General features: G+C 41.5%; 2 protein-coding genes across 5 annotated transcripts in view; both read right to left on the reverse strand.

The window, feature by feature from the left end:
* Positions 1-20835, reverse strand: part of mpp2b (MAGUK p55 scaffold protein 2b) — a 49265-nt gene extending 28430 nt beyond the window's left edge. Inside the window, exons 1-2 of one of the 4 annotated variants that reach the window (XM_077001038.1) lie at positions 20437-20835; positions 4632-4700 (exon numbers count right to left, since the gene is read on the reverse strand). In XM_077001038.1, the coding sequence (XP_076857153.1) occupies positions 4632-4662 (31 nt within the window). In that variant the 5' untranslated portion in view covers positions 4663-4700; positions 20437-20835. Of the gene's footprint in view, positions 1-4196; positions 4221-4631; positions 4701-20178; positions 20369-20436 lie in introns of those variants that run through there. The other 3 variants (XM_077001039.1, XM_077001041.1, XM_077001040.1) reach the window with 3 other exon arrangements.
* A 662-nt stretch (positions 20836-21497) lies between these two features.
* pyyb (peptide YYb) lies at positions 21498-24543 on the reverse strand. Its single transcript, XM_077001044.1, has 4 exons — positions 24320-24543; positions 23326-23513; positions 22354-22431; positions 21498-21826 (listed from the first exon to the last, which is right to left on the reverse strand). Exons 2-4 carry the CDS (start codon positions 23511-23513, stop codon positions 21802-21804), a joined length of 291 nt encoding a protein of 96 aa, XP_076857159.1. The 5' UTR covers positions 24320-24543; the 3' UTR covers positions 21498-21801.
* Between the last annotated feature and the right edge of the window lie 3209 nt (positions 24544-27752).

Consider the following 27752-nt stretch of genomic DNA (forward strand, 5'->3'; position numbering starts at 1 on the left):
CCTGAATCAGACAGGAGCTGTTTACACTAGATTACTCCTGAATCAGACAGGAGCTGTTGACACTAGATTACTCCTGAATCAGACAGGAGCTGTTTACACTAGATTACTCCTGAATCAGACAGGAGCTGTTTACACTAGATTACTCCTGAATCAGACAGGAGCTGTTGACACTAGATTACTCCTGAATCAGACAGGAGCTGTTTACACTAGATTATTCCTGGATCAGATAGCTGTTTACTCTAGATTACTCCTGAATCAGACAGGAGCTGTTTACTCTAGATTTTTCCTGGATCAGACAGCTCCTGGTTACACTAGATTACTCCTGGAACAGACAGCTCCTGGTTACAATAGATTACTCTTGGATCTGATGCATATATTATAGTTCCTGCTGCTTGTGCCATTGAGATGTTCTCAGCCTCACCGATACAGACATCCTGAACTCTGAGCCAACTGAAACCCAAAAAACCACTGAGACTGGTATTGAAACCACCACTGAGACCACCACTCTTAGCCAGGAATGCAAAAGTGAAGAACCCAAATCTATAAGAAATTGCATATTTAACGACTTCTGGCAAAGCAAGGGAAAAAACTGGTATCGATCATGAAAAACAGTACATGAAGTTTTAAAGACAACTGTCTATACATACCCTGACATGTCTTCTGCAAACTGAGATGTTTCTGAATTTTTTTATTAACAAAAGTGATTGCATTAGTGTTCCCATTTCACCTCTGACCTTTGATCCATCAGACAGGAGTGTTCTGTTTCTCTCACCTGTCTCATCTAGTAGACGTTTTAAACCTGCACTCGTGCAGACAGTGATTCGCTATCATCTCAGAGAACTAGTGATGCTTCTTGGTCCTAGCATCTACTGTTCATTTCTAGTGGCACTGTTCCACACCATTTCAAACTCATGTCCAGTTTGGACCAAGGTTATAATGGTTTTGGATTTTTCATTATAGTTTAGTTTTTATTTAATTGTGACTTTGTTTTCTAACTCAGTTAGTTTTAATTCGTTTTTAGAGCATGTTTGCTAGTTTTTATTAGTTTTAATTATTTTTTAGAGCTTAGTTTTAGTTTATTTTTCATTAGTTCTAGTATTAGTTTTAGTTTTTTATACTTTAAGTTATTTGTCAGGTGCAGGTTTCAAAAAGTTTAAAGTAAATATTGTGTAAAAAAACTCATCAAAAGATACCATTAAAAAAAATGCATTCAATTACTGTTGAACAACCAACAGTCCACAATATAGAAGTGCAAAATGTGTAATATTGCTGCTGAAAATTGCCAGACCAAGGACAGACACGAACATAGGAGCGTAACCCTATTTTGGTTCGTGTGAAAAGCCAAACTTTTTGAAGGCAATCGAGTCACCCAGTCGTGTTGACATCCAGTCTCAACACATTAACTAATGCATCCGCCCGCTTGCGGTTTTCCTGCATGTGAACTAACCAGCACCTATATGATCACTGGTGAAAACGGTCCATTATGGTTGTCTCCTTCCCGGTGCTACCTAGCCGGGATGGTGCTTCTCTTTCGGCGGAGCTACTCAGAGAGGCTAGCTTGTCAAGGTACTGACAGTTAGCCCTATTGTGTGAGCTTTGAGATTCGTGGAGTTTTTCCTCTTTAGAACTACTCCATATATTTTATCACCAACGTAAATATGTATAGGCCTATATACAGTGGCGGACTTAGAAATTTGGGGGCTCAAGGCGAATTTTGCTAGGGGGCCCATCAACATTAATATGCGAGAAATAAGTCCGCTAATCAGGGGGCCCATACAGTGGGCTGCAGTGGGAGGCGGCCCAAGGCAGTTGCCTAGCCACGCCTCTATGTAAAGACCGCCTCTGCCTATATATATACGGTCTCTGGTGAAGACGGAATGCGTGTGTGAAATGCGTGTGTCTCACGCTCAATGCATATCCTATCTATCCTATCTATAATTTCAGAACGTTTTAGTTAGTTTTCTAAACATGTAATATAGTTACAGTTAGTTATCGGTTTTTCTTTTAATTACCGTTATTATTTATTTCAGTTAACGAAAATGTTTTTTTCAATATCAGTTTTTGTTTTTTCGGTCACGATTATAACCTTGGTTTGGACCAAAGACAAACTCTTTAAATAACTTTCCAGGCTGAAACTTTCATCTTTATCAAAAGCTCTTAGAGAAGGTTGTTTATTCTCAGCTTTTGTCATTTCTAAATCTGAGTGATATACGACACATGCTTTTGTCAGATTTAACAGCTCATCAGAGCACTGAGTCTCCCCTATTAAAAATAAACGATTTACTGTTCACACTTAATTCTGCCAAACATTACATTTTTATCTTGTTGAATCTCAGTCCTCGTTTATACTATCCACCATAATATACTTTTACATATTTTACCTCAGCAAGACTGCGGTGATTCCCACTAAGTCAGCGTCTCATCTTAAGAATTTGGGGCCTTTGTCTTCAAATCTGTATTCTCTTCTTGAAAATCTTGGAGTCATGTTTGACCCATTGTTTAAATTTGATAAGGCAATGCATTCTGTGGTTTTTACCAGCTCAGGAATACTGTAAAACTGAAGTCCTGCCTCTCATCTAAGGACATGAAGACCGTGGTTTTACACCTTTGCACCTCTGGTATTGTAATTCCGTCTTCGTGGGAGCTCAGTCAGTGGTCTCTGGTCCAGCTTGATTACCGGGATTACCGTGGCTATAATCTCTCTCCACCGGCTCCCACTTAAAGATCAGAGAGATTACAAAGTGTCGTTGTGCATTTTTACAGCACAGCACAGTTCATCTCTTCGAGTCGCCCTAGCTGTTCCGTGCGCTCCGTCAACCTTTACACTCTTGTGGTTTCTCCTCTCACCATTTTGCCCTTGATCCAACTGATTTAATTCTGCTTTATCCTTTCATAATTTACACTTTCATTTATTTTAGTTACTTTTCATTCAGATTGTCTTTTAATTCTGTGTTCATCTTCGTCCTTTGGCATGAGCCATTCTGCAGCCATATAAATCATCTCAAATGCGACCTAACTCCCCTCAACTCCCCTGATACCTCTCTACACCGCCAAGATCACAACAGCAGCCAGGAAGGTGAAAAGGGCCGTGTTTCATATGCACTCTGAAGTCAAGCGTGAGCAGGGCTGTTAATGCGAGGACGCTTGGGGATGGCTGAGTCACCGGCCCGCGGGGAGGGCGCGTCGTCATGCTGGAGACCATGGAGCTCTGCTGGACGACCAGAGCATGTGGTGATGTCCCGGTCTGTAGCTCCAGCTGTCTAATGGCTCCAGCCGTTGTCAATGAGTCTGTGCTTGGTACATTCAGCGAGCCTCGTCTGGAGAGCCCTCGGACCCCTGCCCATGTCAGGCCACGTCCTCTCCGCTTCTCTCTCCATCCTTCGCACTCTTTTGCACCTCTCTGTCATTCCCTCTCGCCTCTCTGTCTATCTCTCTCTCTCTCTCCATCTGTCTGTCTCCTCAATCTTCTCAGTCTGACTTGCTTAACTGACATCACAGGGCAGAAGCCTCAGTTTGACAGGTCTGCCACCAGCGAGAGGGAACTGCATCTGGCCACCAGCCCTCACCCCTCTTTCTGCAGTGCTGTGTGCTCCTCTCTCTCCCTCCCTCTCTCATTCTCTCCCTCCTTTCCCTTCTGCTACCTCAAATAATGAATGTTTTCCTGCACAACTCATTCATTATACGTTATGAAGGTTTTCTTGTCTTAGAAAGCATCTGACCTCACTTGAGCTCTGCAAAATAGCAAAAAATGATGTCCTGTGTTCTCTTTGCCCTTTCTCTCCTTCCCTCCCTCTCTCTCTCTCTCTCTCTCTCTCTCTGAAAGAGGGTAGCCCTGCCTGCAGTACTCTGGCCCCTGTATAGTTAAGGAGTGAGACAGCGTTCCAGTTCTCCGTGATGTTTGTTTCTCCATCCGCACCTGCTGCAAGTGCCCTGAACCTCCTCTGCTCTCTTATGTGCCACTGCTAGATGACCACATAGTAACAACATTGCAATCTGTCTAGAGAATGGACTCTGTCAATTCCAACACTGATTCCACACCACAATCCTGACCCCAATTCCATACCACAATTCCTAAATGATTCCAATGAAGACTAACGCTTCAATGACTCAAAGAGTTACTTCATTCATTTTTACATTTAGATATGGTTATATAGTAAAGACCTCAGTGAAGGGCCCATCATCTCCAGTCAGCTCACCATACATGCTGTCCCATAAGTCTCTGATTGGTCCTCAGGCCCTATGCTTTACTGGGAGGATACTGGTATAGGCCACACACCAGCCACCAGCAAACTAAGGTGCCATGACCCTCGGACCTGTCCAGCTGGGCCTCTCTGCCACAGGATCTGGGAAGAGGACATGCCAGCTGGCACAGACGCACGCAGGGACGCACCATCCGCCCACAGGTGACGCATGGCACAGCTGAGGTTCAAACCTGAAGGGAACTCTGTTGCTCAGCTGTACCTTCATCCGACACAAGGGACTTTTGGATGTTGTGATTCAGCTTAAAAGAAACTGTAAAAAACAAAGAAAGAGCTTCTTGGACTGGGAATGAAGAATATGCAACAGGGAGGACAAAGGGAGATGGAGAGAGAAGAGAGAAAGAAAAGATAGAGAGAACAGGACTGGCTCACCTGAATCAGCGCTGGGTGATGCAACCGGCATGTCTGGTGTCTGGGCGCCTGTGCGTCTGCAACAGCTCTCTGTCGGAGAAGAGAGCTTCCATTTTAAAACCTTCATTAATTCAGAGCATCAATTTACCATGCAACAAGGCATTTCCAAACTGCAAAAGGCCAGGGTAGGTGAAGACATCATGAGTATTCTGAGTCGCACTGGGAAGCACTCTTACGCTGGAGACATCTGAGCAGAGAAGCAGGCATTCCTTTCTTTTAATAATGATAAATGAAAACAAAAACATGGCAAAAACCTAATCAAATTGAGGGAAAGAGTGAGAGAGAGAAAGCATGAAACTCAGAAACTGGGCTGTGGTCGTTGAGTAACATTTTCATTAAAGATCAAATATGGAGGGGTGTTAGATTTCCTGAAGCCCCTTCAGTGAGACTCTGATACTGTTTAGCATTAAGACAGCATGAAGATTTCTGCTTCACATGAACTACTCAAAGATCCTCTCACATGTGATCATGTCCAGCTGTAGGGAAACAAACACGCTATAAACACACAACCTCCACGGGTAATAGACACACAACATCTACGGGTTATAGACACACAACCTCCACAGGTTATAAACACACAACCTCCATGGGTTATAAAAACACAACCTCCATGGGTTATAGACACACATCCTCCACGCATTATAAACACACAACCTCCATGCATTATAAACACACAACCTCCACGGGTTAAAAACACACAACCTCCACGGGTTATAGACACACAACATCTACGGGTTATAGACACACATCCTCCACGCATTATAAACACACAACCTCCATGCATTATAAACACACAACCTCCATGGGTTATAGACACACATCCTCCACGCATTATAAACACACAACCTCCATGCATTATAAACACACAACCTCCACGGGTTATAAACACACAACCTCCACGGGTTATAGACACACAACCTCCACGGGTTATAGACACACATCCTCCACGTGTTATAAACACACAACCTCCACACGTTATAAACACACAACCTCCACACTTTATAAACACACAACCTCCAACCGTTATAAACACACAACCTCCACGCATTATAAACACACAACCTCCACGCGTTATAAACACACAACCTCCACGCGTTATAAACACACAACCTCCATGCGTTATAAACACACAACCTCCATGGTTACTGTGTCAACCCTCCATTACTGCTCAACTTATAGAAAGAAACTCAGAAAAGATCATTCAGAATGATCCATATCTGCATGTAGTAAGGACAAAACGCCACGTTTCAACTCCTGTTTGAAGTGTTAATGTCTCTCCTATTATTTACACTTTCTTTGTTCTATCTTTGGAATACCAGTAAATAAGGGTTTTTAGGCACGCAGACTATTTAAAATGTAACACCCTTATGGTGCTCACAGGCAAAATATCCAGACAATAGAGCAGCTGATCTGAGATCCTTCTAGTGGTTTAAATGTGTTTGTTAGTCACATGCAATTGTTGGACAAGCCTCTGTGGACAGAATAAAATAGAAAAATGAACTCTATTGTTAATTATAAATGTTAAAACAGCAGCCCAATTTATGTGCTGTAAACCACAGCCATAGAATCCCACATTTAAAATATTTTTCCTTCATTGGTTAGAACTGCAGGAATCTTGCAGATTTCGTTTGAATTACGTACAATGACCCACAATACTTTATCAGTGTATCCAGGAAACCTAAAATATGTCCACTGTGACTGATCTCAGACCAGAAGCATGCACAAACACAAACACACACACACACACACACACACACACACACAGAGAGAGATAGAGAGAGAGAGAGGGTTCACAGGGTCTGATACAGGCTAAAGAATTTATTCTGAAAGACAGCTCAGATACGGCTGGCTCAACACAGACCGGTGGAACAGCTGTTACACCAGAGAGAGAGAGAGAGAGAGAGAGAGAGAGAGAGAGAGAGAGAGAGAGAGAGAAAGACCAAGAGAGACAGGGAGAGAGAGAGGGAGAGTGAGACAGCTAGAGAGAGAGAGAGAAAGAGAGCGAAGGGGGAAGGAAAACGGATGATGTGAGAAAAGAAAAGGAAAGATAGAAGGGGAGTCATATTTACTGCCATCAAGCAGGAGGGATTAACAAAGTGATGGCAAAGTATTTTTGATCCCGGTTGCCATGACAATTCTGGCATATACATCCTGCACCCTGTGGTCAGCGAAGCCGGTCAGAGATGCATAACAACCACCCCAGAGCCGACAGCACCTAGACAACAGGTGCAGGGCTTAACAGCTTCTCTCAACAAAACTCGTGTGGAGCAACAGCACAAGGGCTGCTGGGAAATTTATTAGAATGCTGTGTCCATGGCTACAGAGCATAAGCCAAGGTGAGGGAACGGCCCCTCCTACCAATACTGCAAATAAAGACAGGCAACACTGAAGAAAAACACACCAAAGACCAAGAACACTCAAGAAAAACAGACCAAAGACAAAGAATACAGAAGAAAAACAGACCAAAGACAGAGAACACCAAAGAAAAACAGACCAAAGAATGTTTAAAAGCAAAAACAGAGGAACCAAACCCTGCCAGCCTGTGAGGCTTCAATATGATTTCATTGCTGAAATTCACTAGAACTAAATTGCAACTAATTTTCAACTTAAAATACTGTATAAACTAAACAAAGTAAGCTCCAACATTAGAAACAGTCTTATAACGTCTGGTCAGTCAGCTGACCATCAAGGAACCAATACAATGCAGGAGAATCTGAGACATACAAGGGGCAATCATGGTCTGGTGGATGGAACTGGAACTGGTCTTGTGACCGAAGGGTCGTGGGTTCGATTCCCAAGCCTGAGGCCATGACTGAGGTTCCCTTGAGCAAAGCACCTAACCCCAACTGCTCCCCGGGTGCCGGACTAGGGCTGGCCACCGATCTGCGCACGTGTGCACCACAGCCCCCTAGTAATCACTAGTGTGTGTGTTCTAACTGCACAGATGGGAGGAGGACAAATTGATTGCGGTGAAAAAAATCACAATTGACAAAATATGGCACATTTACATTTTACATTTACACTAGTCCAGGGTGGGGAAGCTCTCCCAGGACACGCCCCTACTGTGGCAGGCTGGGACAGACAGTCAATTTGGTGTGCAGCGAAAACAGTTCAGCCACCTTTTAAACATGCAATCATGCACTGAGTTTATCTGTTGGCTGTGTGTGTGTGTGTGTGTGTGTGTGTGTGCGCGCGCGCGCGTGTGTGTGTGTGTGTGTGCTATGAATGACCTGAACACTTAAAACATCATTACTCATGGTACAAATACATCTGAATGCATACCCAGTATTACCCACTCACACCTAACTGAGTTGTAAACAAAGACACACACATCTGTGTATGTGTATGTACTGTACGTGTATGTAATGTGGATGTATGTTGTATGTATGTGTATGTGTGTGTGTGTGTAATGGTGTAAGTGTGGTGTGTGTGTTTGTGTGTGTGTACTGTACATGTGTGTGTGTGTGTAATGGTGTAATTGTGGTGTGTGTGTGCGTGTGTGTGTGTAATGGTGTAATTGTGGTGTGTGTAATGGTGTAATTGTGGTGTGTGTTTGTGTGTGTGTGTGTGTGTGTGTGTGTGTGTGTGTGTGTGTGTGTGTAATGGTGGAATTGCACTATGTCAGAACACTACGATAGTGCTGGTGCAACGGAACTAAGGATCTTTGTTTGGAAAAGAGCATGTTCAGGAACCATGGAAACACTCTCCTCCCCATCTCTCTCTCTCTCCTCTCTCTCTCCCCTCATTTCTCTCTCTCCTATCTCCCCCTCTCTCCTCTCTCTCTCTCTCCTCTCCACCCTCTCTTTCTCCCCTCATCTCTCTCTCTCTCTATCTCTCCCCCCTCTCTCTCTCCTCTCTCTCTCCTCTCCCCCTCTCTCTCTCTCTCTCCCCCTCACACTAAAGATTCGTTCCAGTCACTCACACTGAAGAGTCCAGTTACTCTTAACACTGGATGCCATTTCACTCATACAGGATGCTCTGCACTCATCCCCATTTAACCCCACCCTCACCCCCACCCCCATTGATCCAATCTGGCAGGATTGTTGTGACATCATGTTTCCCATGGTGACACACAGCCCTGTAATCACAGAGCCAGAACACACAGCTGTTTGCACGTCTTTGGCAAGAGTCACCTCTGATACCGACTTGGGCCTGAATGAAGATGGACACTGGTAGAAGCCTACAAGATCATCGCAGCAGGGTTATAACCAAATATAACTGAACTATCATGAATCATGGTCAGGATGAAAAAACTTTGCCTTACATTCAAGCCCACTAGACTCATCATGCAAATCTTTGCAATATTAAGGAATTTACAAACCCACTCTAGTCAATTCAAGGTATTTTACTGTCAGGCCAAATTCTGGTGCTATATTTGTACTGTACAAGCCTCATTTATAGAGATTGAGAGGATTAAAAAATAATACAATTGAGCATTATGTTGTTTGTGAACATGTGAAATTGTAACGCCTTCAGTGCATTACATAATAAGCTATTACCTTCTCTCTGTTTTAGTAAACAGGCTATAATGATCCAATCACTGATAACTAGCTGAATATGAAGCACTTATGTGTCCCAGAACCCCAGCTTCCTCAGGCAGAAGCACCAGGCCTCATAACCACGCAGGATCCACTCTGTGCCCTTTTTCACCCATTTTAGGTTTCATGTATTTTTATTACTGCTGAGTTTTAATTAACAGTATTTTTTATTACTGCTGAGAGTTTTAATTAAAGATATTTTTAGAAGAAAATAGGAGAAATAAATAATAATACCATTATGCTATTTTTAATCCTATAATATAATTTCATATAACATGACAAAATTATGTATCATGGAAAAGTAAATGTGAAAAAGAGAAACGGACTCCACGGGGACAAACAGAAAGACGGACAGACAGACAGTCGGACAGTCAGTCTCTAATGGGTATGCAAGCCTCGCTTGCTGTACTGCGTTCCTCTAAAAAGGAATCGTCCTAGAAACAAGGACAGGGCGTAGTGTCCTGGTGGAGCAGACAGGGTCCTCCAAGATTACCCTGCTTCTCCAACAGCGCTCTTAGCCAGAGGCATTTCACAGCGGCCCTCAGAACAAACCAATGTTCATCTTCTGCCAAGTTATCTGACCCAACTCTCAGGAAACCCCATATTTTAGATGAGGCATGGACTTCTGTGGTCTGTGAGGGTGAGAGTATACACCACAGTTGGACCACTGATCAGTTCTGCTGAAAACGACACTGATTAATATGACATCTCCCTCCAATATGACACACATATCACATGACTTGGTGTTGAATCAGCACATGTACGATGTAATTATGTATGTTGCCTGTATGTTGTATGATGCCACCATTTATGTATGTATGTATGATGCCACCATTCATGTCCGTTTGTATGTATGATGTCATAATTCATGTTAGTATGATGCCATCATTCATGGCCATATGAATGTATGATGTCATAATTCATGTATGTATGATGCCATTGTTCATGTATGTATGTATGTATGTATGAAAGTATGATGCTATCACTCATGTCCATATGAATGTATTATGTCATAATTCATGTATGTATGATGCCATCATTCATGTACGTATGTATTTGTGTATGACGCCATCATTCATGTATGTATGATGCCATCATTTATGTATGTATTTATGTATGATGCCACCATTTATGTATATATGTTTGATGTCATAATTCATGTATGTATGATGCCATCATTTATGTATGTATGTATGTATGTATGATGCCATTATTCATGTCCGTATGAATGTATGTCATCATAATTCATGTATGTATGATGCCATAATTCATGGATGTATGCCCTTCAAAACCCACCATCAGTGAATTTGCACAACATTTGGATTCATTTGATTTGATGTGCTCAATTAATGAGGTCACTTTTATGCAATATGTTGGTAACATTACATCTAAAGAGTTTCTCAGATCAAAAACCAACTATAGTTGAATCACTAGTGTCTTATCAACTGGCAGTTCTTCCATCTTGATGCTACACTTTATTTATGCCCATTTATGGAAACAATTATTTCCCAACAGCTAATTGACTTGTCCCTGCATATATTAATGCATTACCTAGCAACAGAAAATGTGGTCATTAGGTAGGTACTTAGAAACTGCTGGCTTCATTTAATTCTGTAAGCTTTGCTGTGTTGGATCCTCTTGCCCTCCTTAAAGAGGTCGAGATTTCACCCTAAATCCTTGAACATGAAACTGGTTGGTACTAAAGTGAGGACTCTTAGGTCCTTCAGTATTTCTTCTCCCATAAAAAAAAAATACACAACTGTGGAAAAAAAACCTTTTTTTAAGGGTCTGCATGTCAGATATTACCTGGGTAGCTGCTCCACATTTCTTACTGTACAGAAACATAAGAGTTTTGCATGCTGAATTGCACGCTACGGTGGTCCTGAAAGCCCATCACGCTGCAAAAGCAAAACGCACTGCAAATACGCAAAGCAAATTCATCAACATAACACATATGCTAGATTGCAGAAATGCCCTGCAAATTCCGAAATTCTGCAAATCCAGCCACAACACAACCAAAGTGTTTTTGGACGAATTATTTTACACAAGGACTCTGTAGGTTTTAGGCCATAAACAACAATTGTGTTACACAGTTTCTCATTACGTTGAATGGAACTTCAGTAGTAAAGCTATTTGAATGTAGCACTGTAAGTAAACTGTAAGTATATTCTGATGGAAACTAGCACATTCTGTGGTATATCAAATGAAACAATACATGTTACACACAAAATACAAACTTACACAGAACACAAAGTTACACATCACTGTATGTGGGAGAATGATAGAAAGAAATTGGACTGGAATCAAATTTGTACAGCAATATTATTCGCACTGAAATTTGTTGACAAAAACAAATCTGATTGAGATTCAGAAAACACAGTCAACTGACTGGAAAAACTAAAAAATTTGAAACTTACTCTACACATTCAAATCAACCCTAGCACATACAGCCTCCTCTTGTTGATGTGTGAAAATTGAACCTCTGCACCCCCCCCCCCCCCCATGAGCTACTCTTGATATCCTATATGCAGTGATGTCAGTAACGTGTTACTTAGTAACAAGAAGATCCGATTCCGATTCTGAGGATTAAGAATCGATTTATTTCGATTTAATCCGATTTAATCGATTCGATCCGATTCGATCCAATTCGGGGTTTAGTGTTATTAAAAATTTATTTATTTGAGCTGTTTCCTGACTATGTACAGAAGCAACATGTTAAAACTAGTATTATATCAATATTAATCAGCAAATAGTTACTGGTAGTTGGTAGTTACTGATGGCTGGAAGACTGGTGAAAAGGGTAATCATAAATCTACCTTCAAGAAAGGTAATCCAGGACAATAAACAGAGGACATCTTTGAGGTGTCTATATCTGCAACAGTGGACTCCTACTGGGACACTAACCAGTGCATTATTATTATGATTGAAATAATTAAGAAGTCACCCAAAAGCTGTTGCTACCAAATGCATTTTTATTTTAAAAGTGCTCACACTTAATAAACTGAAAGTATAAAATGTAAACGTGTATTTTTCTTTAAAGTGAGAATATAATACCAGAACTGTCACGTTACGGTCCCCGACCCCTCCCTGTTGGGCGTGTGTTAACGTTGTCTGCGTCTACTCTGCGTATCTCCGTGGGTGCGGGTGCGTCTTGTGATAATCCTCACCTGTGGCTCGTCTCGTCATCACGTGGGGTTTGTGTGGTTTGTCCATTTAATGTGCGTTCGCGCAGCGTCCTGTGCTCATCGTTGTTTGAGTCACACATGTTCTATGTAAACGTGTTTCATGTGCGCTGTCTGCGCTTCGGTAAACGTAATAAACGTAACGATTTGGAAAGTGCAAAGGATTCTGTCTCATCCATCGCCTTGCGCCCAACGTTACAAGAGCATTTTTAACTTTTTTAAACTGTAAAAACACTGGGTAAACTGTCAGTGACATGGACTAAATGTAAAAAGTCACTGACACTGGATAAACTGTCCTTCTGTTTTTAGATTGCCGATTTGACTATCGTCGTTACCGTCACTGTCCGTCGCCATGTTGTTTTACAGTTAGTTAGACCGAGCACGCCAGCGTGAATTCAGTGACGAGGCGGGGGTAAAAGTTCACTAAAAAATCGATCTTTGGACGTACGAATCGATAATCAGATCATCATATGCGAATCGATTCTGAATCGGAAAATCGATTTTTTCAACACAGGCCTACCTCTGATCCATATCTATGATTCAATGAGTTACTAGTTTGCTCTGTCGCCAACCACTGACGATCGATCGATCGCAATATAATACTTAATTTGTGTCCATTTTATACTTTCAGTTTATTAAGTGTGAGCACTTTTAAAATAAAAATGCATTTGGTAGCAACAGCTTTTGGGTGACTGTTGTTTTACAGTTAGTTAGACCGAGCACGCCAGCGTGAATTCAGTGACGAGGCGGGGGTAAAAGTTCACTAAAAAATCGATCTTTGGACGTACGAATCGATAATCAGATCATCATATGCGAATCGATTCTGAATCGGAAAATCGATTTTTTCAACACAGGCCTACCTCTGATCCATATCTATGATTCAATGAGTTACTAGTTTGCTCTGTCGCCAACCACTGACGATCGATCGATCGCAATATAATACTTAATTTGTGTCCATTTTACACCCCCCCCCCCCCCCCCCCCCTTCCGGGAACAATTTACGTTCACCACCCAAACCCCCACCCCCCCCACCCCGGTTTAAATCTCACCAAAAGTGATCTTGAAAACTTGGCAACCTTGCAGCGCATTAAATAGCTGTCCTTTTACACATTTGTAATGTGAACATTGGCTGTATGAGGTCAGGGATGCTCGGTAGGTTTTTCTGTCACTTTCTTGCTACGGTGGAGAAAGTTTGCGTATGTGATCACGTGATTGACCGGCTTCATTTGATTGGTCACTCATACTCGGGTGACAAGACGTTGGTCAGTCTTCTCACTGAAAAGACGAATTATTTACAAAACGAAAGTAACGGTAGCGTGCGGCGCAAATCCGATTGTAACGGAGTAAAAGTCGCGTTTTTCTCACCACATATTTACTCAAGTAAAAGTAGAAGTCGTTCATATTAAAACTACTCTTACAAGTACATTTTTGTCCAAAAAGCTACTTGAGTAAATGTAACGGAGTAAGTGTATCGCGTTCCTACACACCTCTGGGTATAAGAATGCAAAAATGCAAAACAAAAAATTAAATACAGTAACATGTCAGAATGTATGTCAATGTGCAGCATTACAGCAGAGAGCACATTTCTGAATTACATGTTTTCTCTATGAAATGTTTGAACGATTGAAGACACAGTTGTTCTTCCAATATTTGGCTGCACCCAGCAACCAGCTTCAGCCAGAGGTACAACAAGAAGAGGCTGTATGTGCTCAGGTTGTTTTGAATGTGTAGAATTTGTTTCTAATTTTGCAGTTTTTCCAGTCAGTTGTCTGTCTTTTCTTACAGTAATATCAATCAGTTTTTTTTGTCAACAAATTGCTATGCGAACAATACAGCCAAATAATATTGCTGTACAAATTCCAGTCCAATTTCTTGCTATCAGTCTCCCATATACAAACATGTGTAACTTTGTGTTCTGTGTAAGTTTGTATTTTGTGTGTAACATGTATTAATTTGATATACCACAGAATGTGCAGCATTCTTGAAATCAAAAGCTTATCTAGTTTCCATCAGAATATACAGTCTGCACTGACTGTGATTTATAGTTTCACTGACAACATGACTAAGTATTTTGACTGCCTTGTTCATAGGCAATGGCACACAGACTCAGAGGTGGAAAGAGTACTGAAAAATTGTAATTGAGTAAAAGTATCATTACCCATCTCAAAATTTACTCTAGTAAAAGTACAAAATTACTTCGTTTAAAATGTAATTTGAGTAAAAGTTACTTAGTTACTTTCAGTTATTTAATGCATAGATGAATCATGAACCAAATTCAGCACATGTTGTTTTAATCGATTTCAAAGCGTATTTAAGTACATATTCACACTTGCAAAAAGATCAGCTGGGCTCAGGAACATACTTCTGTACAGTCACAACCTGTACCATAAAGTGCAAACAATTTTCAGTCCTATTGTCCAACGGACAACACTATGATAAGAATAAAGAAATTTAAATTACAAATTATTCAAAAAAAAAATGCACACAAAATTAAGTGCCCACAAGATGCCACAAATCAAACTAAAATGCAACAGGATTCCACTACTCACAATAAAATGCCCACAGGATCCCACATCAAAAATTAAAAAATGCTCATAGGATCCCACAATTTAAAAGTAAGTGCTCACAGGATCCAACTATTCAAAATACAGTGCCCACCAGATCCCACTATTCACAATAAAATGCTCACAGGTTGCCACAACTCAAAATAAAATATAAAATGACCACAGGATGCCACATCTCAAAATAAAACAAAATACGCACAGGATTCCACTATTCAAAATACAGTGCCCACAGTATTCCACTTTTCACAATAAAATGTCCACAGGATCCCACAGAACCTGATAGATAGAAGATTTAAAGATAGAACAATCTCATCCTTTTGGGAAAAAAGTGCAGCAGATTACGACCTGATTATGAGACAATGGAAATGGCGCGCACAAGGCAAGGCCACGCAATTGGCCTTCAGTTCTGGGACTCAGAAGTTTAAATTTCTGCCCGCATTAAATTTTTCACCATCAATATTTTTTTACTCAGTAATGTGAGGGCGTTCAAATGTAGTGAAGTAAAACTACTTGGGTCAAAATGTACTCAAGTAAAAGTAAAAATTACATATTTTAAAAACTACTCAGAAAATTACAAATTACTCATAAAAAGTACTCAATTACAGTAATGTGAGTAAATGTAATTAGTTACTTTCCACCCCTGCACAGACTAGATATTCTGATGGCACTGACAAACTGACTGACCTAAATATTTGCTTTGGAAGGTGGAAAGGCGGCCGGCCTCAGGGTTGCCAACTCTCACGCATTGAGCGTGAGACACACGCATTTGACAGTTTTCACACGCTCTCACGCCACACTTCCGATATCTCACGCCGAAAAAAAAATCCAGTTTATTTACCTCTGATCCACATATATGATTCAATGAGTTACTAGTTCGCTCTGGCGCCAACCACCGGCGATCGACAGATCGCGATACAATACTTAATTTGTGTCCATTTTACGTTCGCCAAACCCCCCCCCCCCCCCCCCATCCCCAACGTTCGCCAACCCTCCCCCCCCCCCCCCCCCCCCCCAACAACTTATGTTCGCCAACCCCCCCCATCCCCCCCTGCGCTCGACAATTTACACTCGCCACCTCCTCCAGGTTAAAATCTCACTCTAAGCGAACGTCAAAAGTTGGCAACCCTGCGACCTGCCCAGATGACCGTAAAGTAATAAAAAAACACATCCCATGGGAAAGGTGTTCATTTACACTCATACACATGTTAGGGATATTCAGCTTTTGTGGGAAATTTATGAAAAATCTAAAAGGTTCAGTTTTTAGTTACTACAGTACTACAGTGATATTTAAACAAAAGCCAGCAATAGTGGTGGGTAAATTCCAACAAAAAATCACAATGTCTAAACCTTTTCATGTGCCTGTGAGTATCAATTACAGCTTGACAAAGACGTCTCATGCTGTTCACAAGTCGCCTTATTGTCTGCTGAGTCATGGCATCCCACTCTTCTTGAAGGACCCTCAGGTCATTGAGGTTCTGGGGTACAGAGTTACAAACCTCTACATGACAACTCAGCTGATCCTGCAGGTTTTCTGTGTGATTCCTGTCTAGAGAAAGTGCAGGATTCATTTGAGGAACCCCAGACTCCAGCAGCTGTTCCCTAATGATACCTCGCTGAGCTGGAGAATTGTCATTCATGAAGATGAAATTAGGCCTGTGTTGATCATGCATAGGTACAGTGACTGGATTAATGATGTCATTCAGTGGTATGGGCCTGTCACTGTATCATTCACAAAGTGTAGGTCTGTGCCTGGTGGTGTGGTCAGGTACCTTTTCACGTTGTCTAGCATACAGACCACTCTAATGTAAATGGTTTTGAATGGTCTGACGTGTCACTTCGGTGCCTCTCACCTCCATTAAATGTATCTGGAGTTGTGTGGTTTTCATCATCCAGTTCCACAGGGCACGGTTCAATGAAGCAGTCATCACAGTGGGATTTGGCCAAAGGACATCCACTTCTATGTCTTTCTGTGACTCTTCCAGTCTCTCCATTTCTTTTTTCTTTTAATTTTTTTCCATATTTGGCTATTGTGATTTTCACCCCAATTTAAATTCTCCACATTTACCTATCTGTGCAGTGAGAACACACAAACACACACACACACACACACACACACACTAGTGATCACTAGGGGGCTGTGGTACACACTAGTGATCAATAAGGGGTTGCGGTGCACACATGCCCAGAGCGGTGGGCAGCCCTAGCCCAGCACCCGGGGAGCAGTTGGGGTTAGGTGCCACACAACCCACAACCCCCCGACAGAAAAACCTACCGAGCATCCCTGACCTCATACAGCCAATGTTTACATTACAAACTTGTAAAAAGGACAGTTATATAATGCGCTGTCAGTTGTGTCTGCCAAACGTGTGAACATTTCAGCCTACAAGAACTCAACATTAAATTTGAGGAAACACGATGCGATAAGTTTGCCATATGTATAATTATGTGTAATGCTTTATCTCTGAGGCATAACGTTTGTATGATGTAATTATTAAATGTAACGCAGTGCAATACTAAGAACCAGTTCACATTCTGAGTGAACACACTAGTAATATATGATGATTTAGTTGAACCAAAGTTTGCTACAAATTGATTCAGTTGGCGTCAAGTTGTAGCTACAGTATTGGCTGACAGTCTCCTCAGTTAGTGCCTTTGTGGAACACATTAAAGTTACAAAGGCCTAATAATTAGGAACAAACAAAAATACAAATTATTTATAATAAATAAATGTTATACATTATATTTATTTATAATAAATTATTTTTGTTATCATTAAAAGTCATTGTTTCCAGTAATTCTATTTCCCATGATTTAATTTATTGACACAAGACAGTACTCATGCATTTACTCAATACTTGAGTAGCTTTTTATCAAAGTACTGTTTTACTTTTACTCAAGTAAATTTTTGGATGCATACTTTTACTTTTACTTGAGTAACATTTGGTTTAAATAACAGTACTTTTGTAAAATTGTTGAATACTCTACCCACCTCTGGTTGCAACCTGCTGATGACACTGTGACACACCAAGCTCAGTGGCCACTTCTGTCTGAGAACATCCTGTTTGAAGCCTAACAATGGAGAGGTGTTGTTGATCAATTGCTCATCTTTGTATCATGATGTCATGTGAGCAGCATGATGAGGAGGTCTGTTTAAATACCAATTCTAATTGAACCAGCACATTTATTGGTCGATTCAGGGATCAAACACTTGTTGTGAATTTTGCCATTAAGCTCCTTGTTATAGAACAGAAAGTTGTGAAAAAGTGCTGAAACACTGAACTGAATAGTTGGACATGTGCATTCAGAAGTATACAGGTCACAATAAGTTCACCTGTAAAGGTTAGAGTGCATTTTAGGTTCATCCTGAAATTTCACCCGAAAGCCAAATAATCCCGGTACTATCACTAATAAGCACACACACACACACACACACACACACACACACACACACACTGCACTCAGTCCACTGCAAGCACATTCAGGGCACTGAGTGCTATGGCAACATAAGCAAGACAATACTCCTTGGCCCCTGATGCATCTGACGTGCTGCCCAACTAAAAATAGCCCTTCGGTCCCCCACAGCTCTGCTTTCTCATTACTTTACAGGGGAAAATGGCCGTATCCAAGACAACCGTGATCATCCCTCTCTCTCTCTCTCTCTCTCTCTCTCTCTCTCTCTCTCTCTCTCTCTCTCTCTCTCTCTCTCTCTCTCTCTCTCTCTCTCTCTCTCTCTCTCTCTACGTTTCCTTTTTTGTCTCAATACAGTTCCCCCTCCCCCTTTTGTGCTGCTTTGCCATGGCAACAGGAGGAACTGCATAAAATAATGATAACCCAGTGTGATTAATTAAGAGGCTCTGGAGCAGTGTTCAGGCTGTCTCCTGATCAGCATCCTGCTTCTGGACGCTCGTCGCACAGAACCGGACTGGAGACGGAAGATCCGAACAATGAGGACGAAGGCTTAGAGCAGAGACAGCGCGAGGCTTCACTCAGAACCGGAACCGACTCACAGGGAAACAGCCCAGTGAGGAGAACTCCAAAGACACGCCCCCAGAGCAATGGACCACAAGAACCGAAGCACGGACCGCTCCGGATACGCACCCAGGGACGGGACTGGCCCAACACTTCTGACCAGAACTTCAATTTAACAGCGAAGACTGAGATCAGGTTTCTAAATGACTCCACGGTGCCACTAACACAAGGGCATAATATCCAAAAAAGGACAAAAAAATGAACCTAAATGAATGGGTCTATCAAAGAGTAGAACACATGGGCTTAAATATTGATAAGTTTAGGTGAAGTCTAACCCTTACTGGTGGCTGGATTAATAATTTTCTCAAACTCATGAATATTAATAAGGGGGAAGGTGTTACTACATCAGAACGATCCCTTGCAGCTGTGTGGGGTATATACACTGAGAGAATACCAGCGTTTTAATAAAAGTATGTACACACACCTACACACGCACGATTTCATCAGACGTGGCAAATCAGACGATGATTTCTGAGCCTCCCAAACTACCTTGTGTTGATGGAGCAGACGATCAGCGGACCCTACCGACCAAAACCAGAACCTTTTAAACTGTCTGCGGACTGCACTGGCCTGGAAACGACCCCAGGGCAGTACACCTGAGGGAAGAGAACAGGCTATAGAGTCGGACATGGAGGTCATATTACACACACACGCACACGCACACACACACACGCACACACGCACACACTTGTAAATCAAAATTTACAATGGAGAAGGAGAAAGATGGATGGATGGATAAATGGATGGATCGATCAAACCCTGGACCTTGAGGTGACATATCAGTAATTCACCAAGAAACATTAGGATGAAGTTATCTTATACGCCTTCTACTTTCTGTGATTTTCCGCCTCGCGTAAAATCAACTCCTTTGGGAATTAAACTGATTAAACACCGAAGCCCAAAGTAATTGCCCAAAGTAATTGCCATAAAGAGAAAAAACGGAACGAATTGTTCCTCCAAATAAACCGACAGGAAAGAGTAATTTACAAAATGACACTCTTATCCGTTCATAAAGCAAGGGGAAAATGAAACGTGATGTGGTATTCTGGACTATACTTTGGAATTTGCTGTACAAAGTCACGACATGGCTCGACCTAACCACAGTCTCAAAACAGATTAAACACGCGTTCGTTAGACTAATTGCTATTCTCCTTAATCAGTACCAAACTAAATGTCGTTCTGCCTAATAACTTACACGCTGGGTGAATGTCGCCTAATCCGAGTTAGGTCGTTTGGACAGGCTTTTACCAGGAAACATGTCCACCGGCCGCGAGAAGACCGGCGGCTCGGTCATGTGTAGGTTATTCCACTACACTCGCTGCTTATATTGGCTTCAGATCGCTCCACCATCCCGCGAGGGAGCGACTTGCACGATCATGCCAGTCCATCCCAGAAATGTGCGCGTTCACCCCGCGTGCAGCATCCCAGGCTCGTGCGTCGTGCGTGCGCTCACCTGGGATTCCTCGCGAAGACGAGCTGGAGAAGTCAGCGGAGCTCGTGTTCTTCTTGAAATCGGTAGATTCTCTGTCACAATATCGTATGATAGATCCACGTTTAATCTACGGTCCATACAAGGCCTAACGGTGCTGACAAGACAAGCTTGCGCGCTCACTGACGCTGTCCGCGCGGCTGCGTTCGTGCGTGTATTTGGCACAGGACAGACAGGCGGTTCAGCGCGCGCTAGATGTCGGACCAATTGATGAAGCTGGCAGGATACAACCGTGCCTCACAGTTACTACGCTAAATGGATAGGACAGCCGAAGTAGTCTCAATTTAATCTCAATCTAATTTTACAATATATGACCGTTTTAGAGACGCACAGGTAATGACGTCCTTAATCAGCCTATGTTGTTATGCTGTGAGGTGCAGCGTAATTAATCGGCCAGCCCCCTGCCTGATCAAAGGGGAAACGCACAACACGCCAGCGTGCGGACCCCGTCAGCGGCGGATCCGGTGCTTCTGTGGTCTCCCCGCACGCGCTTGCCTGCGTTGACGCTTTAAGGGATTCTGAACGCGTCAGTTACCGCACGAAGATCGCAAAACTATGTATACGGCGTGACTAAAACAAACAGATAACGCCCGCATTCATAGAGTGGATATAATTTGTACCAGCACACACAAAAAGGGGATACTATGTTTGCTATATGTTTCTACAAAATAAGAAAAAAGAATGTCATGTTTAGGTTAAGACTTTAAGAGTCTGTAGTAAAACCACGGTTAACCTTTCGCCATAATTAAGAATCAAAAGGTGATGATTTGAAGAAAAATAAATGTCTCCACCTAGTGGTCAATGAGTATAACAGCACTCTGAGTGCTGAACTCAATACGTTCTGATTTTTCTTTTTTTATTTGAGTTGCGCTAATGCCAATTACTTAAGACTTCATGGCAAGGCACTATCAGTCACTATATTATTTAACCTTAAAAACATCTTGGTAAAAGATTTTCAGATTTATTACACAGTGAAAAAATACAACCTGCAAAAGAAGATTTCTGAAGTGAATCAAAAACCTTAGAACATGTAGCCATTCTTTATTCATCTAAATTGTGTGAGTAACAAATTATTTACAATTGTTGCTTCACAGAAATACATTGGAGAGAGAGAGAGAGAGAGAGAGAGAGAGAGAGAGAGAGAGATATCTCCATGTTGTGGTGAGAGGGGGCCTTCGTGGGTAGGGACAGTGCTAGTACATGCTGTGTTGGTCACTCAGTAAATTCCTTTATTGGGGTAGGTAGGTGGTGAGGAGTGGGTGGGGTTATGGTGGAGAAGATGAATACTAGTGCACCAGACATCAACACACAGCAAGAGAAAAGAGGTGATTACCAAGGCAAACGCTCATCAGTCCTGTAAGAAACACAGCTCAGGTCAAGACTCAAACCCCAACCTCTTTCAGAATATCACTGTCCTGAACTAAACATTTAGCAGTGATCACTACATGGGGTGTCTGAGACAGGAACATCATTAGATTGGTAGAATGTGAGGATGTTGTTGTAGGTGTTGTATAATTGGAGGATATTGTAGGTGTTGTATAATTTGAAGATATTGTAGGTGATCTATATGGATATTATTGTTGGTGTTCTAGAATGTTAAGATATTATTGTAGGTGTTCTATAATGTGAGGATATTATTGTAGGTGTTCTAGAATGTTAAGATATTATTGTAGGTGTTCTAGAATGTTAAGATATTATTGTAGGTGTTCTATAATGTGAGGATATTACTGTAGGTGTTCTAGAATGTTAAGATATTATTGTAGGTGTTCTAGAATGTTAAGATATTATTGTAGGTGTTCTATAATGTGAGGATATTACTGTAGGTGTTCTAGAATGTTAAGATATTATTGTAAGTGTTCTAGAATGATTGCTGCTACTCACCGTGGTTTTACATCCTGCTCGTCATCAGCAAACAGCAGCTCAGCCATAGCTGCCTCAGGAGTAGATCTCTTCCCATATCTGGAAGAGAGAGAGGGAGAGAGACAGACAGAGAGAGGGAGAGGAGTGGAGGGTACACAGTTATTCATTTTTCATTCCAACTTTTAATTAATTAACCTGTGCTGTTCACTGCAGAAGACTTGGTTATAAACCCAAATTTATGTCATGCAATCAATATTAACATCCCAGGAGCCTATAAGACTGCTAAAATAAAGTGGACCTCTGAGTAGACATTATTCAAGTACACGTGCAAAAATGTTTTTAACTAGACAGAGTCACAACAAAACATAAAAAAAGTTATGAATAAAAAATCCAAAGTGGCTATTGTTATAATTAATCTAGAACTCTTTTTCGTTAAGAAGTCCTTTTCCCTCATGGAATTTAAATAACAGGTTTGGAACTGTAGCGCGTGTGCATAGCGTGACAGGTTAAACCCACTTAATAACAAGGCTAGCTTCACGCGCTGTAGCGAATGAATGCACCCAAGTCTTTGTTAAAGCGCGTCCACCAAGTGCGCCCACTCAAAAACACTCACTAATGGGCGCACACACGAACAACGCCCCCTTCGTGGGAGACAGTTATGCAGCTTTCGCTATACAAAATCAAATGGAAACTAAATGAAACTAGTAATTGTCGAGCTAAAACAGTCTAAAACTAGTCTGAGTCCAGTAATCACGAGCTAGTATTACATATGAACAAATTATTTTACGTAGGTAAGTGGATGGAAGGATGGAAGGATGGAAGGATGGAAGGATGGAAGGATAGATAGATAGATAGATAGATAGATAGATAGATAGATAGATAGATAGATAGATAGATAGATAGATAGATAGATAGATAGATAGATAGATAGATAGATAGATAGATAGATAGATGTCTTTAAAACTTTAAAGCTTAAAGCTCGTCCTAACTCACCTCTGCCTCGTGATGAGGTTGATGTAGTGTCGCAGGGCCGTGTGGTACCGGGCCATTTCCTCGGGCCCAACTTCTCCAGAAGGAAGTTCGGGTTTTGGCGGGTAAGCGTATGTGAGGCTACTCAAACAGGCTACCACGCAAAACAAGAGAGCCGCGAGCGCCGTCCAAGACCTCAGTGTACCGGCCATCTGAGAGGTCAACATCGCTTTTAGTACAGTAAAACATTCTGGTGTTTCACTATTCTACGTGAGCAAAATACAATTCAATGTTTCTTTATAAATAGCTTCCTACCTAAATAAAAAGGTTCTTTATAAACAGATTCCTACCTAAATAAAAAGGTTCTTCATAAATAGATTCCTACCTAAATAAAAAGGTTCTTCGTAAATAGATTCCTACCTAAATCAAAAGGTTCTTTATAAATAGCTTCCATTTCTATATTACTTCTTCCCAGTTTACACCATGGGAAATTTTGTCAGTGAAAATTAATCACTAAAGCTCTTAACGACGCGTTGGCGTTATTAAGCCTATTTTTCACTGAGAACTGTCAGCATCACAGACTATTAGACTTTAAATCACAAGGCGAGAACTGATTTTCAAGGTGAAATGAATAACGCGGGTTGGTTAATCCAGCTTGTGGTTAATTTGATCGCTATGTCATATCTGAAAGGTCCTGAAAAGCCAACTCTTTCAATTTTCTTTGAGGTTAAAATACCAATCAGCTAGTTGGATGGTTGGTTTTGGTTAATGAACGCACCACGACACTGTCCAGGGTCCTGAACAATTTCCTCACTTTGAGCGACTGCTTGACCGATTGCCTGCGCAGTGCAAGATCAACTTTATGAAGGACTTTAGAGAACTCTACCGAGCCCCTTGCGAGGTTTGCTAGAATTTGCCTTGAAACAGTAGTCCGAGAGCTACCCCCACATCAAATTAATCAGAAAGTTTGTATTCACCACAATAAGAAATAAAGTAAAATGTAAAAGTGGTCACTTACTATGTAATAGAGACTTCCAGGCGTGGTGAATCGCGGGCTATGTGCTGCCGAGGGTTGGTCGTGGGTCCCAGCCTCACGCCCTGTTGCTTTTATATGGTTGAGAACCCAGGGAGGAACGGAAATGATGAGCGAACCAAGTCAATACCCCTCCACTACCAGTTTTTTCTTTTACAACCAGTTACTGTTGGATTCATGACTCATAAACGGACGTTTAAACACGAGCGCCTCCTCCTCGTGAGCGTTACGTATTATAAGAATATGAGCGCAATTACGAAGTTCTGAAATTGCTGGCCTATTGATAAAGCATCGGTGGCACACTTTAAACACGTTAACGCATGCAAACAGGAATCATTTGAAGAACTTTCAGCTGTTCAGTTCACTATTATTTGAACAGTTTAACAAAACAGCTGGTTGTGCAGCGGAATATACAGCTTCATTCAGTTAAAAGACAAGGCAGGGCAGAACCGCAGAATCATTTAATTAAACCAAGAAAAAACTTCCAATTGGTTCTGTGTATATTTATATCGTGCGTTTATTGTTAAATGCGTATTTGGACTGTTTACATTTTGTCAGCTATGAAATAGTGTAGTGGTACGTTTATGTCTGTATTACGTTTTAAAGTAGTAACAGATAGCCTATTTCAAAACAATTTTAACTGGTTGTAAGCTGCGCCAACAATATCCGTGAGTGAAAGACTGAGTAATCACACAGTAGTGCTGCTAAGCTATTTAACTTAATAATTCACAGCAGCGCTGGTGCAACGTGGGCAATAAGTATGCGCGCGGTAGAAGAGCTGCCGACGAAGCCAAGCGCGCAGAACCCTTTACGCGAGAGCCTCACAAGGTTGCTCGGGTGCACGTGAACATCATCCCTCGTGCTAACATTCGTTTAAAAACGTCACAATAACAGTAACTGGTCCTCAACAGAACCGTGATTCTCGTAGTCGCGGCGCCTCGAGTTTTATTATAGTCTCTGAGGCCAAATCAGTCACGTGAATCTGCGTTCTGGGCCTGCGCGCTTACTAACGTGAGATTTCAGACGTGCACTGTAGACTCGTCAGCTACACGTGGGGGTTTCAGAAGTACTGATGGAGTGCAGACTTTTTATGTGCATGTCATTTCATCGGTTTCAAAGACAAATTCTGCAGTGAACTGTATCCTATCTTTATAAGGAGGTACATTATTGTGTACTGCAACAACTAGGCTCTAAATGCTGCAGCCAGGGGGCGTTGCATTAACCCTTATCTTATGTTAGACGGAGTAAACAGTTCTTGGTGTCTCGGGTCGACACGGACCCGAATTAAATTGGCCTGAAAATTCTTGTTTCTCACCTCATAGCTAACTTAGTATGTGTTTAAATCCATGTAACCACAGTTTTCAATTTCAGGGTTTCATTTTTTTTGTCTCCATGTGTGCCGATCGTTGACCGGGCCGGGGGGGTGGGGTGTGGGGGGGGTTGCGTGTGTCAAACCCTAGACGTCAGATGGACGATAGCCTGTCATTCATCCACTACTTTTTACAGACTTATCAACAGTGTTGCGAATAACGCCGTTAAAAATAACGGCGTTAGGTAACGTCGTCATTTTGTCAGTAACGGGATAATATAATTAGTTACTTTTCCTGTCGTTACAACGCCGTTGACGTTACTGGTCATTAAAAGCGGTGCGTTACTACATATTGATATACTAATGCGAGCGGACCGCTGCACAGGCTAGTGAGGAGTAACAGATCCCGATAGGTCACAGTTCTCGGTGTAACACCTGTTTAACTTAACAAGTCAGTAAGCGATTGGCTAAGGCAGCGTTATGATAGCCAATCAGAGCCAGTGTTTTTACACGCAGCACGCGAGTGACACGACACAAACGGAGAAGAGGCCGAAATGGCGTCAGGTGCAAGCCGAAGAAAACTAGAACTTTCAAGGCGATATAAACATTATTTAAAAAAATACTTGAAGTTCCTGAATGTCTACCAGACTGAGTATTTGATTTATTTAATTAAGAATAGAGGTTTTATTGTTAAGTTTACTTCTGTTGTAAACAAACCAGTTGTCTCAGGTTGAGAGAATTTAATTTAATTTCATAGATGTAAATGCACTTTATATAGTGTAACTGTTTACTTTTGCTTTTTTTTCCCAAAGATTTGGGATTTTAAAGGATTTTATCCTGCACTTTTCTGTGGATGTGCAATAAATATCAAAAGTTAAACAATTTTCTGATCTACTCATTTCAATTGACTGTGAAAACTGCTTAAAAAACTTAATTAATTGGCATATAACCTTTTTTTAACTGTAACGCAAATAGTTACTTTCCCTGGTAACGAGTTACTTTTATTATAGAGTAATTCAGTTACTAACTCAGTTACTTTTTTGAACAAGTAGTGAGTAACTATAACTAATTACTTTTTTTAAGTAACGTTCCCAACACTGCTTATCAAGTGCAAATTTGAAAATTAAACTATAGATTGAACCCTGTAAAACCATAACAATTACCAGAACGATGCCCAGAACAATGACTATAACAATGACCATAACAATGCCCAGAACAATGACAAGAACAATGCCCAGAACAATGACAAGAACAATGCCCATAACAATGACCAGAACAATGACCATAACAATGCCCAGAACAATGACAAGAACAATGCCCAGAACAATGACCATAACAATGCCCAGAACAATGCCCAGAACAATTACCAGAACAATGTCCAGAACAATGACCATAACAATGACCATAACAATGCCCAGAACAATGACAAGAACAATGCCCAGAACAATGACCATAACAATGCCCAGAACAATGACCATAACAATGCCCAGAACAATGACAAGAACAATGCCCAGAACAATTACCAGAACAATGTCCAGAACAATGACCATAACAATGCCCAGAACAATGACAAGAACAATGCCCAGAACAATTACCAGAACAATGACCATAACAATGCCCAGAACAATTACCAGAACAATGCCCAGAACAATGCCCAGAACAATTACCAGAACAATGCCCAGAACAATTACCAGAACAATGACCAGAACAATGACCATAACAATGCCCATAACAATTACCAGAACAATGCCCATAACAATGACCAGAACAATGCCCAGAACAATGACCAGAACAATTGTTTGTGTGTGTAAGCTATAAACATCGAAAAACAAAATTTTGTATGTGTGCACGTGTGTGTGTACGTATGTATCAATATTCTGCAGAAAAGTTTGTGTTCCAGATGGAGAGGGCTAGGGTAGGGTGTGTCTGTGTGTGTGTGTGTGTGGTAGATGTATGTGTGTGGGTATATGTATGTGGTGTGGTGGGTGTGGGTGTATGGATTGGTGTGTGTGTGTGTGTGTGTGTGTGTGGTATGTGTGTGGGTATATGTATGTGGTGGGTGTGGGTGTATGTGTGTGGGAGTGTGGATTGGTGGGTGGGTGGTTGGGT

Source organism: Brachyhypopomus gauderio, chromosome 3 (assembly GCF_052324685.1).
Source record: "Brachyhypopomus gauderio isolate BG-103 chromosome 3, BGAUD_0.2, whole genome shotgun sequence".
Lineage (NCBI taxonomy): Eukaryota > Metazoa > Chordata > Actinopteri > Gymnotiformes > Hypopomidae > Brachyhypopomus > Brachyhypopomus gauderio.

What these genes read in the sequence shown, in the direction of transcription:
- pyyb (XM_077001044.1), bottom strand. Translation starts at nt 23,513, where the DNA reads ATGGCCGGTACACTGAGGTCTTGGACGGCGCTCGCGGCTCTCTTGTTT. An exon ending in AACCTCATCACGAGGCAGAG is followed by an intron (nt 22,432 to 23,325) that starts GTGAGTTAGGAC and finishes TCTCTCTTCCAG; the next exon opens with ATATGGGAAGAGATCTACTC. An exon ending in GAGCAGGATGTAAAACCACG is followed by an intron (nt 21,827 to 22,353) that starts GTGAGTAGCAGC and finishes TGTTTCTTACAG; the next exon opens with GACTGATGAGCGTTTGCCTT.